The sequence below is a fragment of the Plectrocnemia conspersa genome, unplaced genomic scaffold (assembly GCF_051122295.1).
Source record: "Plectrocnemia conspersa isolate PC_06_02 unplaced genomic scaffold, ASM5112229v1 ptg000006l, whole genome shotgun sequence".
Lineage (NCBI taxonomy): Eukaryota > Metazoa > Arthropoda > Insecta > Trichoptera > Polycentropodidae > Plectrocnemia > Plectrocnemia conspersa.
This window is the reverse complement of record NW_028277170.1, coordinates 11,257,563-11,274,176: the sequence shown is the minus strand read 5'-3', so window position 1 is coordinate 11,274,176 and position 16,614 is coordinate 11,257,563. Positions and strand designations below refer to the sequence as shown.

General features: G+C 31.4%; 1 protein-coding gene across 21 annotated transcripts in view; it reads left to right on the top strand.

The window, feature by feature from the left end:
* Positions 1-16,614, top strand: part of DIP2 (disco-interacting protein 2) — a 94,514-nt gene that overhangs the window by 56,611 nt on the left and 21,289 nt on the right. For 9 of the 21 annotated variants that reach the window (XM_088188090.1, XM_088188089.1, XM_088188088.1 and 6 more), the window contains exon 2: positions 4,344-6,390. The exons of the other annotated variants lie outside the window; for them this stretch is intronic. In XM_088188090.1, coding sequence (XP_088044216.1) covers positions 4,458-6,390 — 1,933 coding nt within the window. In that variant the 5' untranslated portion in view covers positions 4,344-4,457. The remainder of the gene's footprint in view (positions 1-4,343; positions 6,391-16,614) is intronic. 21 annotated transcript variants of the gene reach the window in all.

Sequence of the window (16,614 nt, the reverse complement as noted above, 5' to 3'; positions counted from 1 at the left end):
GTGTAGCGATCATCTGTTTTGTTGTTTGCTCACGATCGATGATACCTACTATGGTTATATTTTTTTGAGTCAGTACATTCGTGAAGTACATTTTCTCAATATGTTTCGATCTAGGACGATCTCTCCGGAAAACGTCACCTGTATGACTCTGGTGTATTTTATTCATAATTGATGAGTTTCTTTTACTGAACAAACTTGATTCACTCACTTGCGTTTTTCTAACCATGACAAGTTTTTTCCTTATTATCTTAACACATTACGTCTTGACAAAATAATTATAAATGCCATTTCTAGGTAAAAGTTTATTTGTTTCTTAAATAATTTAATCGGCTTAAAAGATTGTTTTAACTGTTTTTTATTTTTACTGAGAAAGTTAAATTTAGATAGCAAAAAAATTGAGTGAGATAAATTAAATGTAACTTGACTTCACAAAGTTTCACAGTACTTGATCATAACAATTTTTAGATTTTTCTAGTGACTTTGTTGATAAGACGTGTTATTTTATTCAATAAAAACAATGAGCCAATTTAACGGCTTAAAGCAAAAAAATATTTTACTTTAAGAACAAAAAGACGGAGAGCGATATTTTAAAAATATACTTGAACCGAAATAAGTCAAGCAAAGTTGCACTTCAATAAGCTAAAAATGATTGTTTGTGTTTAGCTGACGATTTATTTAAATTTTAATAAGCACTTGATTGTATTTATTATCACATTTTTTTAATACATACGTAAAAGCATTGAACATTATTCGTTAAAAGGAAAGTACACACTTATTGTGTTGTACAAGCCATCTTGCTATAACTCACAAAATCTGTTCATCACATTCTAAACAAACCTTTGCATTATTTGCATACACGCAATATTTTAAAATAGTTTATTTATTCGATGTGTTTGTAATACATACATTCAACAATTTACGTTATGCTAATATTGATTATTTATTATATGCACAATATTCATTACCCGTGCGTGATATATGGATCTCTCTTTGTTTATTTAATCGTTGATTCTTTGAAGTGAACAGAGCTACGAATTACATATATATGTACATTGTAAGGTCTGGTTGTTAACTGAACGAATTAATTCGAAACTATCAAATAGTTATCACTCTTGACACGATCTTGCACTAAAATTTACCGTTAGATTTCGCTTAAGCTTTAAGCAGGCGAAGCAATAGATACTGAATCGAACTCTTGCTCTCTGTTTACATGCTTTGAATGGTGCACATTATTTTATGATAATGTATGTGAACTTATTTTGATAAGCAGCATCGACAATTAAGACACATAGAATTATTATTTATTTATTTATTTTATTAATTTATTTAGCTTAATAGCTAATCTTTACATCTAACAAACATAACAGAAAGAAAAAATATAAATATACAATAATAAAGACTTAATATTATAATTTATTTCTATATGTACGAAGGTGTTTTTTTATTCCATTTATGAAACCCGTTATATTTTTGCTGTTTCGGATTTCTCTTGGAAGACTATTATATAAATCAAAACCTCCGTACATAACTCCCCTAGCCGTACTCGTTTTCTTATACTTAATTATCTTTAAATTTTCTCTATTTCTAGTATTATATTTATGGACATCTTTATTTCTTATTAAATACTTATTAAAATATTCTGGTAACATATTATTTTCTAACTTATATATAAATACTAAAACATTCATACTCAATATTTCTTGAACATTCAACCATTCTAATCTATCAATCATACTTTTACAATTAGTTAATCTATTTTTATTTAAGATTACTCTCATTGCCCTATTTTGTAATTTTTGCAACATTTGTTTGTCTAATTTATTTAACATATTTAATAGTGTTGCACAATAATTAAAATGGGGCAATATTATACTATTGTAAATTATTTTTTTTGTATTTATACTTAATATATTTCTTAATCTAGATAATAAACCTATTTTTCTAATATTTTTTTTTAATATGTAATTACAATGTTCTTTAAAATTTAATTTTGTATCAACAATTACTCCTAAATATTTTATATTATCCACTATTTCTATACTAGAGTTATTTATTACTATTTTGGTACTATTATCTAACACATTTTTATAATTAATAAACATACATTTAGTTTTATTCTCATTTAATTTAAGTACATTATTCTTTAACCATATTTCTAATATACTTAATTCATTATTTAAATTATTTACAATTTCTTTAATGTTATCACCTATGCAATACATTAATGTGTCATCCGCAAATAGATGAATTTTACATTTTTTCACGTTATTAACTATATCATTAATATACAAAACAAATAACAATGGTCCCAATTTAGACCCTTGTGGTACTCCATAAGACACAAATTTCTCTTCAGAATATACATTATTTATTTTAACTTTTTGTTTTCTTTTATATAAGTAATTATTAAACCATCTTAAAACTATATCACTTATACCTATACTCTCCAATTTCTTTAACATTCTTTTTCTGTCTATTGTTTCGAAGGCTCTCTTGAAATCCAAGAAAACTGCTCCAATGATTTTGTTTGTATCCTTAGCCAACAGCCAATCATTTATCACTACTTGTAATGCAGTTTCAGTGGAATGCTTTTCTCTGAATCCCGATTGTTGTTCACATATTATGTTTTGAGAAGTAATAAATTCCTTTAATTGTTTGATTACTACTTCTTCTATTATTTTTTCTATACACGGTAGCATGTTGATTGGTCTCATTTCTTCAACTTTTTTACTATTTTTTATTTTAGGTATAGGTACAATAGTAGCAATAGTGTTGGATCAATTTAGTATCAAACACCTGAACAGCATGGAGTTGTGTGATTTTGTTGTTTGTAATTGTGGTTCGTATAATAGCTACCATAAAAATTTTCATGGTTATATTACCACTACTTTAATTTTGTATATACATAATAATGAACATCATATATTTAAATAATTTTAAAATACAATGATTTTCGACCGCAATGTTCTTAAGAATAATAAATTAACTAAACATGACATAAATAATTCATTGTTTGAGTTATAAAATCGCTCTATAGTGAAATAGACACAGTAAGTTCGAGAGCTATCCATTTCATCGCTATTCGTAATTGAGAAAGAGTTTGGGCTCACGCCGCTACTATTAGCTCTAAAAAGCACACAATACGGATGCACGTTCGATATACTTATCATTATTACATAGTAAATATGCCGATTTCTTCCTTTTTAATTAATAATGTGGTTCATGGATTACCAGAGCACAGAATAGCCAATTAGAGTTGTTAAAAAAAGCTTCACTCTTATCTTAACGTTCAAAAATATTCATAAAAATATTTTTTCACAAATAAAAAAACTGAAAATTCTTAATATGTCATTTTTCTTGAGAAATTCTTGAGAAAAAATAATTTTTGAGAAGAAACACTAATTGTTACCCAAATATTACCATAAATATTGCTGAAAGAGAAAGTTAAGCGATTGACTGACACTTATCTTCAATATGATATCCTTGATATTTTTATGTATGTCAGCTACAATTATTGCACACTATCTACAGTGGTTGAAGGGAGTCCAGCCCTTTCTGCATCATCTGTTGATAAATTTCCAAATCTGAATTTATAAAACCATCGTTGATTGTTTCGAGCATCGATAACATGACAAATGTTTTTTGGTTGCCTTTATTGCATTAAAAAAAGTAAATTGTGTCGAAAATGCACTTTTTTCTGATATTTTAAAAATTCACAAGGACTCCATTTAATCCAAACACTGATTAAAAACTGAAGAATGTGTTAAAATTATTGCTCTTTTATTATTATACATAAGCAATACTTAGCATATTTATCAACCTAATATTAAAAATATACTGCTTTATAGGATAGATAGCGTGATCTTGTCTCTCAAATAAAAAAATACAAAATGGTGCTGATGACACTATTTAGTGTCAAAAACACTTGTATCTTTCGTAGAATCTTTTTTTGCCGACGCTTTGTGTTTGTTGTCTAGTTTTCGTTTTCATTTACACGACGGATTATCCGATGTCTAGTTTCAAAACCTGTTGTTTAATGACGGAATCGCCCGGGGCGCGTCCTTCGAGATGTCTTATGGCCGTTGAACCCACACACACACATTATCGGATAATATAACTAAAGGCAGAAAAGAGTAGGAGAAATTTATTGAAATCGGAACGAATCTGATCCGAGCCAATCGTCGGTAATCAGCGAGCGCCTAAGTAGAAAATGATCGTTGCATTGTGTGCAAATTTAATCGTGTTTGCCTATCGGATTTTTCGCGCCATTACGATCATCAAATTGCGTCACTATTATGGTCTTTGTACTTCCTAACGTTGAGAATATGCGTCGCTCTTTTCAGAATAGAAAACAAGTATGACTCGAACTCGAGAGATGGCTTGCGAAATGGAACTTTCCGCTTCCCATCGCTATGGTGACAGTGAGTGCACAGTGATCTGATTCTGATTTGTACAGAATGAAGCCCATATCTTTCCACCTCCGCCGCCTCATGGGCGGCAACCGGAAGAAGAATGAGAAAGACACTTCTTTTAAAAGAAGCGATTCTTTCAAGAGGATATCCATCAGGAAGAACTATTTGGACAGAGGCGGCAAGAAGAAGCAAAAGCCCGAAGCTGCTCCTTCGAATCTGTTCAAAGAGGAGAGCAAGCTGGAAGAGTACAACATCACTCCAAAGAGCAGGGATGATAAAAAAGTTGAAAATATCTACATGCGACCTCCGCAACCAAGCAGATGCGTCAAAGAGTCGGACATGTTGAACAGTTTCTCGGAAAGGAGCTCTTTGGCCAAGATTAACTCCGATATTAAGCATCCGCAATTGCAGAAGGTTATGTCTAAAGACGTTTGCACTCAAACTGAAGAACCGGTCGAAGACAATACATCAAACTCGTCGAACGGGTTCGGTGACTGTTCGAGTGTAAAATCGAATCTTTTAATAAGCGACATCGAACGACGGCAACCGGATGCTAAAAGTGACACCAAAAGCATGCCAGAGAAGATTATTATACACGTGCCTGCATCGGAAGACATGCAAGGGACGCTCATCAAAAGAGTCTCGGCATCTACCTACACGATTCCTGAATCTATCACGAATCTAAAGAGGCAAGAGAGCAACGATTCTGCCGTCGAAATGTTTCCTTGGGGAGATTCAGTCGAAATACTCAAATATGATCGATCTCCAGTGTTCCCATTTAAGCGAAATCACATCACGCACACCAGATCCTTAATTCCGGAAGTGTCATACGAGCCTTCCAGGAACGAAGAAATGTGCTCTTTGTCTGTGAGCTTAGGAAGGATATGGATGGACGCGCCTCTGGTCATGTCTCCTAGAAGTCTCGAATTGCCTAGAGGCGTAGCGCAAACTTCTTCGTCAGATTTGAGAACAGCGCACAACTCTCTAGACAGCGCATTGAAAAGTAATAAAGAGGACCCTATAATAGTAAACAGACTACAAAAGAACAAACCTAGAAATCCTCCAGATTCAATACCACAAAATGATCCGTACATGTGTTCGAGTAAAGATTCAGGATTTTCTTTCTCCGTGTCTATTCCGAAACTATCCGAGCAATTGCCTCAATTTTTAGAAACAAAATCAAATAATTACAACTTCTTTAAGACGAAAAAGACAAAGACAAAGCAGCAGAGTAGCTACGATTCATTTCGCAGGAGATCTAGCGAATTGTTAGAAAATAAGTTTAATCCAGTGTTCAGAACGAGCAGTAGGAGCTATAAAGATTTTAGGAGTTCGATCAAAGCTCGCAAAAGATCGAAGAAAGACAAGAACGACATTTATACGGTTGTAATTCGTAGACCTCCTAGATCGCATAATGCTTTGAAACTAGATCCTATGCTGTTCGTTCCGCCTCCTAAAAGCGATTCTTCTAAGTCTGTCCAAGAAGTTAGAGAATACAGTCTGCCCGCAGATGATAAGTATGATTCGGAAAACGATTTTTATGAGTGCATTGCGACAGATTTTGATTCTAAGACATATGAGACACTGAAAAGTTTATCTTCTTGCGATAGTACGATTTCGACCGGCGTTATCAGCACGACAAGTAGGACAACAGGTAGCATTTATGTAAAAAACCAAAGCGGGAGGAACTCGAGGTGTTCCAATAAGTTCAAGCAGGGTTCTCTAGCTTGTAAGAGGAGAGTGATTCATTTGAAAAACTCGGACTTTTTCGATGAAAACGCCGTTAGAAGCCAATCAAGTACACCAACTTTTGAGGCGCTTTATGAGGATGACGATAACTCGGTTCAAGACGACAGTGATCTTGCAGAGGAAGTCACGAAGGGGAAAGAAGAAAAAGAAGCAAAGACTAGGCATCCGGTGAGGAGAAGAAGGTCCAGGGCGAGAGCCGGTCGGAAGTTAATGTCGTTTAGCAAAAGTAGTAAGTCTATTATTTTATTTTATAGAACACATTAGCGTAGCGTATTCTAAGAACATATGATAAACACTTCTGTTAATTTCTACATCAATACAGTAAAATACGTAACATACATATAAAACTTTCATAGTGTCAATGCGCTGTGTTATAGTATAATTGATCAAATAAATACATTGTAATTACCGTCAACATTGACTAACATGTAAATAAATCTCTGTGTATACTTAAATGTATATCATCACAAGTTTAATAAACACACATCACAGAGCTCATCACAATGAAGTGTGTACTTTGAAAATTGCTCTAAAAATATATTACACAACCATAATCGAATATTAAAATACTTAACATAACTTAACTTAAAAAACAATTAATTTGTATTTGATTGAAAAAAATATAGCTTTTCAATTTGATTTTGTATATATAATACAGTTTTCGCAATGTAAGGTTAAATAAAAACCCGATTTTGACACATTAGTAACAGCCCCAATTAAAAAATAACGCAGCTAACCCTTATATGTATTATTAAATTTTAAATGCGCGTCTCAATCGAAGTTTAAATCGTGCGGTTAAATATTATGCAACTCTCACGAGAGTATCATCGCTTGATGTAATCGAATTTCCCACATTGAGTTGTAACGCTTTTTCTCTATGTAACAATACATAAATCATTTTCACACCCTCGATTGTATTACGTTGGATTTAAAACAGCAACATTTTTCATGGATGTTTTAAAAAAAAAGTTATGCGACTTTTTTATTATAACAACACAAATATATCATATGTATATGTGTTGTAAATTTTACATACTTACCAACTTTTGTATTTCATAATATGAATCACTGTCACATAAATGATTTCATCGTTCACATACTAATTTAGTTTTACGAATCAGTTAATAAGATCAGTATGTCATTTAATTTGAAAGTAGTATTTATATAGTGCGTCCCTTTTGTGAAAACTGTGTTTCTATCTATTGCATAAAATCACAGTCAATGCAATTATTAATCACTTATTTATGCTCTACAATAAACAGTCTTTTTTATTATTGTTTTTAACCATTTTTATAAGCGATTATTATACACGAACATGACATAAAGCGAAGAATGTACAGCGTTCGACCAATTTACGTGTTCGTTCATAGTCTTTAACACTTTGACCTCAAATGATTAAATCATTTCTTTATTAGACGATTCGAGAAGAATCGACCGAAACGGTCATTCTTTAATGACAATTTAATACAATTTTTTATAGGAAGTTAATATAATTTCTGGTTAAAGCAGATCATTGAGTAATGGTCGCATAAACATATATTAGGGGTACTGTCTGTAATAATACGAACTATAGCACATCTGCTTTTATAATAACTTAAACTATTCGATATAGAACGTGATTTTATGTCTGATTTTAAAATACTATTATTAGGGGTACCAGAAATAGATCACGTCTTTAAAGAATATGAATAAAATTTATGTTTAAATCAGATATTCTAACCATTAAATAACTGTCGCAATAAATCTCTTCTCCATAATCCACAGAACTGTTAAACTTAAAACGCTTCGATAAATCGAATAGAATGCGTATTTGGAGGCTACATAAATTATCTGTGGAATAGCAAGGGCAAAACACACTGTTGTCAAGACAAAGAATTCATCCATTTTACAGCAACTGCTGACTAGAGATGAGAAGTAGATTCTTTACGACAATATAAGTCGGATCACTTTCTCAGAATCAAATACATATTCTAACACCTATGTCCGTGTTAATGCTTCAAGTAGTTTTTCTTGGCATTTGATTTGATGAACGTAGAATTTTTGATTATGATTAAAACTCATTAAAACGGTTATTGAAGAAGGGTATTGGAAAGATTCAATTAGAAACTAATGGATAAACGTCCAAGTATGTTTAATAGAAAGGGGATAATTATTCATAATAACAATACATATCCTAAAAAACAAAAATGACTTGGGTTAAACTGTGAAGTTTTATCACACATTCCACATTCAAAAGACCTCCTCCATAAGACTATTACATGGAGCACAACTTAAGAATAAACATTTTCAAAATGTAATAATTTACTTCTAATGCCTGCATTACACTCTCTGGAAGTTGGCCAAGGTTGCCCAAGGACGGAGAATATAGTGAGTTCGGTTCTGACCGCTCTAAAATCTCTCGGAAGTTGTTCGAGGCTACCGGGAACGCGAGGTAAAGTGGGGGTAATTCAGTCGACTTGGCCAGCTTCGAGCGCTTCCGAACATTGCGGTATATTTTCCGAGTCAAAAGGACCGAAGTCGGAGCTGCTCTTTCGAGCGCGAGCGGTGAGATATTACCCCTTTTGCTCTCTCGCATGTTAAGTGACGACAGTGAGAGAGATAATGATATGGTTTTTCGCAAACTGAGATAGAACGAGTAACTCGCTTCAATTTCAGTATGCGCGTAGGCGTCCTATGGTCAACACGCATGACGAGCGCTGCATCGTGGTCAAGTTATAATACCACATGCTTATCGGGGACTACAACAGATTCTTACTGACAGCTTTGAATATTTTAGGGCACCAAAAGGGATTAATTATATTTTTGATATTATATTCTTCTAACATATATCGTAAATATTTTTTTTTCATATATAATTAAATAATTAAAAATAATTAGTGATACTTGATTTTGTTAAAAAAATCGTTTCCAATATCCTTATGTATTTTCCTAGATCGATTTATATAAATGTTACACCATAACGAAATCTTATTTAGAACCGATAGCGACAAATTCTAGGATAGTCACAGATGTGGTGTTCGTATTCTGAAGTATCATTTTTATGCCTTATGGCAGTTGCAAAAGCCGACAAAAATTTTGCGTAAATTGCATATTTACGACCGAAAAGTTTTCACTGATATTGTATTGGTGAGTGCCCACACAAACTTTTATAATTATCAGTAGCGTGACAATTTAAAAATTGCGATTATTTGGCAAATTTTTCGATCGCGCACAAATATGTCAGCAGCCGCCGTGCGGACGTCGTCCACGGCCGCCGTCCGGACGACATATGAAATTTGTGGCAGTGTGGCCGCTACTCGGAAGTCGGCAAGTTCAGTTGAACTTCGGTTCAGACAACTTCCAGAGAGTGTAGTGCAAGCATAAGAATTGTATTTCCATAAGTGGATTGAATAGCTTCATGAGAAATGGGAAGTAGTTGTAGATAATAATGAAAACTATATATGTATTATAATAATGTGTAAAAAAATAAGAAATACACAATTCGTTATAGTACGCTTATTTTTTTCTTTACAAAGCATACTTTTATCATTGGATACACACTGTTTGAAATATCATATTTATATTACTTAATTTTCTTCAAGTTATTATAACTGTTGCTGTAATTTTGATTTTAAAAATTGTGTTTCTTAAAAAGTTATTTAATGCGAGTATTTATAATAGCATTGGTTTTTTTAACACTTAAAAAACATGCACGCACAAATTGATATCCACTCCTTGGATATCAATTTGTTTGACCTAAATTTTATATTTCTGTTATAAACATACAGACATACGTATATTTTTATGCGTACCATATGCTCCGATCTGTAAAGCTACTCTCGATCTAACTGTGTTCACTATTCTAAATTTATATTACATACAAAAATCTTTAGATTATGAAAAATGGCAAATTAATTTTATCATATGTATATTAACATACATATATAAACCAGGCGCGGGTAGTGAGATACTTTCCCTCTCTGAGTGAGTGAATGCGATCCGCATGCCCTTATCTCTCACTCACTCTCGTCACTTAACACGTGAATGAGCGAGAGGGAAAATATCTCACCGCCCGCGTCTGATATAAACCTATTTGTAGAATATAATTTTACAATTTTATTATATTAAATAAATAAAATAATTAAATCGTCTGTAAAGTTATTTACAGACGCACAGTTACAAATTCAAAACTTAACAATAGCAGTATGTCATTTGTGATGTGTGACTATAATATGTACAATATAATACATATGTATACATGAAAAACACAATGGCATTGCGGTTGTAAAATACATATGTAAGTATGTATATATTTGAATAAAAATAATGTGCATACATACTTACATAAATTATGTCATATTTAATCGATATCCAGTTGCAAAAACGTCTTTACCAGATTTAATGCAAAACTTAATGTTTTGCTTAAATCATTCTCAACTTTACTATAATCTGTTTACATTTGTAAATAGCAAAGCTGCAAAACTATTATAAGTTTAACTTTTCATAGATACAGTTATGAACAAGTAAGCGCTTTGAGAATAATGTAAAAAAATAATTCAAAATATGTAATAGTTACACAGAGCTTTTACCTATGAAGTTCATTGCAACTGATAAAAAAAATATTTTTTATGTGGTTTCAAACTTAGCTCAAGGCACCATTAGGCTTAGTTTAATACTTCTGTTCATAGATGTCAATATATATGTACATATATATATATATATATATATATATATATATATATATATATATATATATATATATATATATATATATATATATATATATATATATATATATATATATATATATATGAAGTTTTCATTAATTTTGTGTTGATTTATATATAATAATATATTATATATTTTATTAAAATACACCAGTTTAATTATTATGCGATTTTAAGCGGTATTTTTTTATAATATAAAAAAATATTAATATGTTTTAAATTTATTTATTATGTACATATGTATATGAATATATTATTAACTTGTATTATCCGTCGATTTTTAAAGTACTATATATTATTATATATAATACTCGTTTCGCACCTTTCTTGCATTAAGTTATTACAGCGTGTTCATATTTTACTGTCATTTATAACTTATACAGTATACTTTCGATTATCCGAGCTAATGCTGAGGAGGATTACAAATTTTTCCAGAAGCTATTATATCGTTATATTCGACTCCCCTTTGGTCGATTAATTCCAGTAAAGTTTCAACAGAAGACAGTGCCGTCATGTGCATAATGTTTTTGTTAGTATCTTCTTCACTTGTATTCTCACTATCCCTCCCTTCCACTTCTGTTTGAGTGACAATAGAAACGATTTCCGCATCATTCAAGCATTTGAATCGCGATCAAACATTGGCATTTTTTTCATACTCTGCATATTTCTGATATATTGGGAAAAACTTCACTACTACTTTTGACTAAGATTGTGCTATTCCATATATAGCATCCAATGTCGTTATTTTTTTCCAAAAATTGATCAAGCCATCTTCATTAGCAAAATGATTTTGAATTGACCAGCACGGTAAAGCCGTTTCATTAAGAATATAACACCTTGTCCATGGGTTAAATTAAACTGTAACATTATGCAATAAGAGTTATGCAACCATGAGACCATCGTTCATTCGGATAATGAGTATAAATTAAAAACAATACAATTTTATATTTAGCAGCCCTTAATAATATCTTTCACTTCCCCCAACTAATTTATTCATTATGATCATCATAATCAACAGGGTGATTTTTATTTATGTTTGTTTCATATGTCACAATATACGCGCATTCTCATTAAATAAAAATTAATTTAAAAAAAATATTTCGAGCACGAATAATCCGCACCGTATTCGTGACAAGAACGTTTTATTTAAACCAAAGATTCTCAAAGATTGCATTTGTAATATATATTGCAAGAGATGTAGTTTATTGGCTACTTTAAATTGCATTAAAGTGATAAGATAAGACATAGCAATTATATTTTGTTAATGTATTATAATAACCAAATTGACATTTCGAGATCTCGTTTAATAAAAATATACTTAATTGTATTATATTTCGAGTGTTATCTAAAATTCTTAACACACATTCTCACACTTATTCTAAATTGCTCGTCAACACGTTGCACAAACGTTATACGTTCAACGTTAATTGTTACTGAACGTGCGAATTCAATTAACGTAACGTCGCGTGTAGTATGTACGTAATGCAAACGTCAGAAAAAAATGTGCGAAGGCGTCACTCTTGAACCTGCTAATCGATACCATATGTATACACATTCATTGGCGCACGAAAGCTGTACGTTTATAAATTTCCCAATTCATATACACGTGCAAATATTCCTAATTTTCTACATAAATGTAAAGAAAGTACAATAAACTTTTACACTATTTGAAACTGCTGCTGAAATTCACCGCAGAACATGATAAATGTTATGTGAATTTGAAGTAGTAAGTAGTTGCATTGCTCATAAAGAAAGCAGTTTTTATTGAAAAACTCGTTCAAAATCAGTTTTTATGGTGAACGATCGGTGGAATTTAGCACAATGTCTAAAATCGTCTTATGGATTTTTAAATATAACTAAACTTCTGTCATTTAAATCAAAACATCTGTTCAAAAACAGGCACATCAAAGGTACAAAGTAATTTTGATTGTACAATTTTATCAACAAATCACACATTCTTCTTAAGACTAGCTCCAAAATCGAACACTATCGATATTATGTCTATCTTACGATGTACCTAGTTTGTTAGGGAAAAATTAGAAATGTCTATCGAGGTTATCTAACGTGTCGGAAAATTTTCACAAGAAAAATCTGAAAACCGCTTCGAATATAAAATATCTACAATATGACGTATCACATCGGATTTACTGCCACTCTTTTCGATGAAATTGGATAGGCGCGTTGAGATGCTTTTATAAAATCTTATCTTATATAGGCTGATATTATGGGATAAAAAACAGATTGAAGCACATGCGCAGATCCGCAATATAAAAAAATAACGCGTCGATAGTGTTTACAATAATAGCTAGTTCAATCAATTGGAAAAGGGTCATGAGGTGAACCATAAAAAGATTTGCTATTATGTCATTATTATTATTAATATCATTATATATAAATGTAAATATGTATTTATATATACATATGTTTGCATACAGGATTGTTCTTAAGTAAATCAATCGCAAAGAAAAATTCTATAGAAATACGTTTTGTATGTGTCTTTATTTTCGGAATATTCCTTTTAATTATAATTTTTTAAGGTATAAATTCCACGAAATTTACTACATAACATTATTTTTCAATTATTGCTTCTTTATTAGATACTTATTAAGTAATTAAGTAGCAAATAAATATGAAAATGTACAATAAAAATTGACAATCGGTCAATGATTGTTGTACTTGATGTATTAAATATGTTTTTTTAGAGAATCATATCTTATTCGTCTAGATTTCAAAATATTTCACTCATGTTTGTTGATTCTCCTCTTAATGGCTAGCGTGGTTTATATATTTATGACGATTTCGGAACGAATGCCACAGTTGTCTACGATCAGTTTACCGCAACAAGATGTAAAAAGAACAGATGCCCCGTGGACCACGGAAATAACCGCATCCATCTCTAGTCTACCGTCCGTTGCATAATTTCCCGACCGTCCAACCAGATTTGTTGCCATAAGAAACATAATATTTTACTCTCATTCCAAAAAGCGTCCAATATTCATTAAAATATATCTTAGAATATGTTCGCTCTTATATAAATTAAGAAAATGTTATAAATATTAATTTTTATAATGATAGATTGCTCTTCAGGAAAAACTAATTTCTCCCCCTCTACCGTTCTATTACTATCAACCCATTATGAACTTAAAATTTAAGCAAATACTAGTTTACCATAAATTATTTATAGTAATTGAAATTACATAGTGAATTTTTGTCGTATTATAATTATTTTATAAATTTACACATCAAATAATGCCACAAAGATAGCGGTGAAAACAATTGTATGATAACCACAGAGCAAAGAATATACTGGTAACTAAACAAATTGTGCATAGTTAAGCTAGTTACCATGAGTTTATTTACATAGCTCTATTCGATATCATTTTTGTTACAATTGAGCTTAATGCTTCCACTACCCTCTCTGGAAGTTGTCTTGAAGTCGGCCGAGATCTACGACTTCGAGTAAGCGCCCACACAGTCGCAGATTTCAAGTGCCAAATAATCGCAATTTTTAAATTGACATATTATAATTATGCTACTGATAATTATAAAAGTTTGTGTAGGCACTCACGAATACAATATCAATAAAAACTTTTCGGTCGTAAATATTCAATTTACGCAAAATCTTTGTCAGCTTTTACAAAATGCCATAAGGCATAAAAATGATACTTCAGAATACGAACACCACATCTGTGACTATCCTACAATTTGTTGCCATCGATTTTAAATAAGAATTCGTTATGGTGCTACATTTATATAAACCGATCTAGGAAAATACATAAGGATATTGGAAAAGATTTTTTTAGCAAAATCAAGTACATACTTAATATTATATGAAAAAAATATAATAACGATATCTGTTAGAAGAATATACTATAAAAAATATAATTAATCCCTTTTGGTGCCCTAAAATATTCAAAGATGTCAGTAAGAGTCTGTTAAAGTCCCCGATAAACATGTGGTAATATAACTTTACCACGATGCAGCGCTCGTCATGCGCGCTGACCATAGGACGCCTACGCGCATACTGAAATTGAACCGAGTTACTCGTTCTATCTCAGTTTGCGAACCACCATATCATTATCTCTCTCACTCCCGTCACTTAACACGCGAGAGAGCGAAAGGGGAAGTATCTCACCGCGCTCGAAAGAGCAGCTCCGACTTCGGTCCGTTTGCCGACAATGTTCAGAGGCGCTCGAAGCTGGCCATGTCGACTGAATTACCCGCACTTTACCTCCCGTTCTCGGTAACTTCGGAAAACTTCCGAGAGATTTTAGAGCAAGCAGAACCGAACTCGACCAAAGTAACCCACTATATTCTCTGTCCTTGGCGAACCTTGGCCAACTTCCAGAGAGTGTAATGTAGGCAATAAATATATCATTCAATTTCAGTGCAACAATAAACATCATATATACGGATTTTGAGAATGCATTAAACAAGATTATTAAAAAAATTGTTGAACCAGGGTGCTACATTTTATTTGGTTATTCTCTAGTTACTTAACCGATCATAGACAGACTATGGCGGCTGATTATTATGCTTTTTTATCGCATTTTGTGTTCGTAATCTGGCGCTTCAAAAAATAATAATTAAATATTGTCTAGTGGCAAGCAGGAAACGCGAGATTATAAGCGCAAAGCGCAATAAAGTCATCGGCATGTCTAGATTACCAGAATACGTCAGACCAGACACAATGATCCATAGATTAGTAAAGGTTAGAAACTAATTCTAATTTTGCGTATTGTACTTTAAAATTGTTTATTTCGGAAATAGTTTTTTAATCAAATGAAAATCGTATCATTTTGTTAAAAACGCTCTTCAAGAATTCTGTACATTATCTAAAATTACAATTTTCTGTATTATTGCTACTTCTGTCTGCATGGTTTGGTCTACATGATCTATATAGCTTGACATGTTTGAAGATAATATTACGCATTTATTTCTGTTTTTTACTGCTTTACAAAAATGAGTTGTTAGTTTGCTTTGTTCTTAAACTACCAATGTGTCTTAATAAAATATATAAATTACTCTACTTTCTAGTAGTAATTTTTTTGCTATAAACGAATTTTGTATGTGTATTTGAGCCTTAGAAGTAATACTTTACAAAAATTGAAAAAATCTTTATTTTGAATACGATAGTATGTAAAAATGATTAAAATAATAATGAAGGGATAAACAATCCAATCCCATACATTAATTGATTACTATTTAAACTTAAAATAAAAAATAAAGACTCTCTAGTTTTCCCAGACGGTAATATATCACAGATTGCTATGAATTGTATATATTTTCTTAGGTGAAGTGGGGACAAAATCTCATCCTTTATATTTCGCCGTCATATTGCTACTTCTTAGAAGTTGCCGTCTTAAAGAAATATTGGCCTCCCGTGTTTATAGTGACATGTTTAAATGATAAAAATATAGTTTAAGGACATACATTAATTAAATTTCATTTAATATGGTTATTTGCAACCGATCTTTATGATTGACATCATCCGCGAGCTTAATCAGCTTATTTTAAACAGAACATCAAGTGGGTAGATTGGGTTATAAATATTAACATGTGATTGTTAATATAATTTTAACCACATAATTTAACCGCAACATTTTTATATTTTCTTAAAACAACTACTGCTTTTATCTTAAGCTTATATGATACATACACATGTGTAAAATTAATTTAATGAATTTCATACAAAAAGTGTATTTCTTACCAATTCTTCCATTGTATTTATTATCAATTATTGAAAA